A 3,966-nucleotide genomic window follows, 5' to 3' on the forward strand; every position below is an offset into this window, starting at 1 on the left:
GTCTCCATATTGACGCTGGGTCGGGCTGAAATGGGACAGACGGGGAGGACCCCAGCTGCCAGCTCCCGCTTTTGGCTTCGTGAAATGCTTGAGGTTGGCCCGCCGTGCCGTTCAAGCCAGCCTTTACGCGGAGAAAGGGGAGGAAGGAGCAAGTTAACACGAAGTGACAAAGATGGCAGGGGAGTCCAGCACAGGCCCTCTGTCTACACGGGGCAGCAGCCCTGCAGTTACAGCACAGCTGCTCTGTCTTGCAAAGGTTGTTTTTGGCACCTCTCCTCTTCCCCTACTGGTTTAAGAAATATTAAGCTTACTTGGTGGCCCAGCGCTCTGCGATTTTGCAACGCTACTCAAAAGACGGTCACTTTACACCAGTTGTTTCTCAGGGATCTCCACGCTCGGCTCACACCACTTCTTTTTGCAATCAAAGGAGATTTAAAAAAACAAAACAAAACAAAAAAACAGCACAACAAACCAACCAACAACCAACCTTCCGCAATCCTTTAGGATCCAGCACTTTTGATTCTCACCTCGGGATGCGAGTTTGAAAGCAGAGGGTGGTTACAGCAGGCTTGCACGGACAAAGCAGCGTCCCTCCCGCTGCCAGCGGGGCCTTGCAAGCAGGCGAGGCAGTCGGAGGAACCGACTCCACCCGCGGCCATGCCAGATCGCCCACACAGCATCCTTGTGCAACAGGCAGCGCGGTGGGGCAACCGTGTCCCCGACGCCCCGAGGCACGGCCCTGCCTGACAGACCATCCATCTGGGTCACAGAGAATATGGCACTTTTCTGTATTTCACACGACAGCAATACTTGCTCCCCCTTTCCCAACAGGGGCCAAGTCTAGTTAAGGCAATTTAAAATTAACCCAGGTTTGGCATTTGCGAGCTCCTCGCTTCCCTGTGTGATAATGCTGTCAGCCTGGGTTAGCTTAAAGGTCCGTTTTCCCCAGGAACCTGTCTCCGAGAGAAGCCGGAGGAGGATGCTTACAGAAAGAGCAGAAAAACAAGAGGCAGTGATTCTCCTCTAGCTCCCCTTACCCAGCCTGCAGCAATCATCAGTTTGCATTTCCAAGTCCCTCCACTGCACGATGGCTCACTGGCACTCGAGGGGTTTGCTCCCTCTTCCAGAACCTGGAACTAGCACCGCTCAGATGTTCCCAGCCCATCGGGATGCCTCACCGTCTACGCCCTTTGCATCCTGCCTAGCAGCTGATTTGCAGACGAAAATCTGATGGTGTAGCGGTCCAGTAACTCTCTCCTGATTGTGCTCAGGGTCGCGCTGGATCTCAGCTTGATCCGCATCCCAGAAAAGCCCATCCTCCAGGCCCTTCTCTGCTCTTTCAAAGATTAAAAATGCACGCGTGCGCACACACAAGAAATCAGTAAGAACTCCATGGCACAAACTGAAGCCATCAATCAAACCCCAAGAAGGATTTTCAGCAACCTGGCAGCCTCGGGCTGGGCCTGGCGTTCCAGGTATCAGCAACATCATTAAACAAGGCGAGCCAGAGAAAAAAAAAGAACAGGCACAGGCCGGTAAAATACTTCACAATAGGAAAGGCAAAGAGGTTGGAGAGTTGCTCTTAATGGGACACGCAGCTGGTTCCACCCCACAACAGCTGGACCCACGATCTCCAAAAGGCTTTGGAATTGCTTTCTTGCATGACCCTGACGGAGAGTCACGTCCAAATTAAAATACACATCTGTAGCATCGGGGGTATTTGTTTCTAGATTTCCAAGATATGCTTATATTCTATGTAAGGTAATATAAAACAGCAATAAAACCTAGGTCAGCTAGTTCAAGTTCACCATTTTCTCCCCCCGCCAGTACTGTATCTGTAGTGAGCAGCCTGGGAATTCGTAGGGTTAGTGAGGAGAGGAAACGTTTCCTTAAAATTAACTAACAAACTATAATAACAAAATTATGGGAAAAGACGTAGGTTAGGTCTGATGTAACTGATGGGCAACTCGGTTCACACACAAGATGTTTTTAGGCACACAAACCCCCTTCCTTAGGCGGAAGGGAAGAGGAAGCAAAGGTAATACCAGCATTTTCTGCTACTCAAGTCCCTGTGTAAAAAGTATGGTCACCCTGCTAGAAAAAGCACCTCTTCAAACTGACTGCAGCATTGCCCCGAGCAGGCCGAAGACGACCCAAGTGCCTGGTGTTCAGAGCACCCCTCCCCACACCATCTCCCTGCTCCAGGCACTTTTGTTTCCTTTTCTTTTTTAAACGCACTCTCAGCGTGAATTGGAGAAATCAGCAAAGCGGAGTTTTCGCCACCGCTCAGCGCTGACCACACGGATGTGTCTCAGTGGGGCAGTGGCTCCGCTCTCCCAGAAGCGGGAAGCCAAGCAACCGTTCTGCCCCTGGCTTTGCATCCCTTTGTGCAAGTCTCCTTTGGCAGACTTGGCGAAGCAGTCCAGGAGATTTGAGGAAGGTAAAGGCAGCTTTTAAAATAAAAAAAAAAAAGGTCCCTCCTCACATTGCACCCAATGCACTCCACAGCCCAAGAGCGAGGAAGCACACCCCATGCAAGGTAGTCTGGAAATAATACTAGGGGGTCAGAGGGGAAAGAATTGTGCACTGTTGCCAAAAACTGATTATTTGACAGTGGGATGCAGCAGAGAACAGACATTTAAAGCCCATTTTCTTGCAGCACTACCAGTATTCACTGGAAAGGAAGAGCCATCAGATCAACTGTCTGCGGTTGCAATGAGAAAACTAGCTGAAAGTGTCCTTCATCTGAAAAGCCACGCGGCCGCAACAGGATCATCCATCTTTACTTTAAAAACCCCTCAGGATGGAGGGTTTGTATGTGCTCTGCCTGGTGGCATCGAGAACCTGGAGGTTTAGCTCTCTTAAATAAGCAACCGTTACACCCCCTCCAGCTAAAACCCAACACCGCATCCTCAGCATCCGTGAGGAGACCTTTTGGAAAGGCAGAGCACAAAGTCCTGCCAAAGCCGGAGGGGGAGGGAGAGGGGAAGATATGCTGCTGGTTGTCTGAAAACCCTTGGCACGTCTTTGGTTACGGGATGAAAAAGGAAGCGGTGGAAGGTTTGGCCACCTGATTCTTTAAGATGATGTTAACCCAGCAGAGAAGGGGAAGAAGGGGACAGGACCGTGGTTAATCCGACCATTCGTCCTCATCGAACTCCGAAGAGTCATCCTCAGAGTCGCTGTACTCCACAGCGATGCGGCGTGACAGGATCGTTGCCACATCATTGCCCACAACGTCCCGCTTCTCCTGTTCCCGCTGCTCCTCCACCTTGCGGAGCTGGAAGCCTGTTGGGAAGAAGGCAACGGAGGGGATCATGCAAAGGCTTTGGTCACACTGAAATCTCCAAAGCAGCCATCCCTTTGACACAATCCTCTGAGCAAGGCAGCCTGTCCTCTGCCAGTGAGTATTGGACACGCTGTGGGATAACACTGATGGTGAATGACAGCCAAGACAGGCTGGGTGGGCAGCTGGAATGGGAAGCGAATCGTTTCCGTGCTCCTCTGAGGGGTTACACCACTGCCGTTCAATCCGCTCTCAAACTTGGACCACACCAATTCCAGCACTGCCGTCTCCAAAGGTGCAGGCGGAGGCATAAAACCTTGTGAAGTTGTCATCAGGGTGGGCAGACAAGGAGGGACCACAAGGGACAGGTCTCAAGCAGGGAGGCAGTCGCACCACTGCTCATGAGATGGCTCCCAAGTGCTCGCACTTGGATACTGTGGGGTTTTCCAGAGGCAAAGGAGAAAGCTGGTGTTGAAACAAAACCTTACCTTGACGAATAGCTGAAAGTAGATCGCTCCTGGCATCGCTAACTGCAGGCAAGGATGACTTGGGCTTGGAGGCGGAGGTGTCTGAGGGTGGAGGAGGGGGTGGGGGACCATCCAGGCCACCGGAAGACAGAGGCGGTGGGCCAGGAGGAGGAGGTGGTGGAGGGGGAGGCGGCGCACTCCCACTGCCCGGCT

The 3,966-nt window shown here is 52.1% G+C and overlaps 1 protein-coding gene across 1 annotated transcript in view; it reads right to left on the reverse strand.

Moving 5' to 3' along the window:
* Nucleotides 1-3,057: 3,057 nt before the first annotated feature.
* Nucleotides 3,058-3,966, reverse strand: part of WASF2 (WAS protein family, member 2) — a 12,593-nt gene continuing 11,684 nt past the window's right edge. The window contains exons 9-10 of the mRNA XM_009319171.1: nucleotides 3,775-3,964; nucleotides 3,058-3,288 (exon numbers count right to left, since the gene is read on the reverse strand). Of these exons, the coding sequence (XP_009317446.1) occupies nucleotides 3,131-3,288; nucleotides 3,775-3,964 (348 nt within the window). The 3' untranslated portion in view covers nucleotides 3,058-3,130. The remainder of the gene's footprint in view (nucleotides 3,289-3,774; nucleotides 3,965-3,966) is intronic.

This window comes from Pygoscelis adeliae, unplaced genomic scaffold, assembly GCF_000699105.1.
Source record: "Pygoscelis adeliae isolate BGI_AS28 unplaced genomic scaffold, ASM69910v1 Scaffold1132, whole genome shotgun sequence".
In the NCBI taxonomy this organism is placed as follows: Eukaryota; Metazoa; Chordata; class Aves; order Sphenisciformes; family Spheniscidae; genus Pygoscelis; species Pygoscelis adeliae.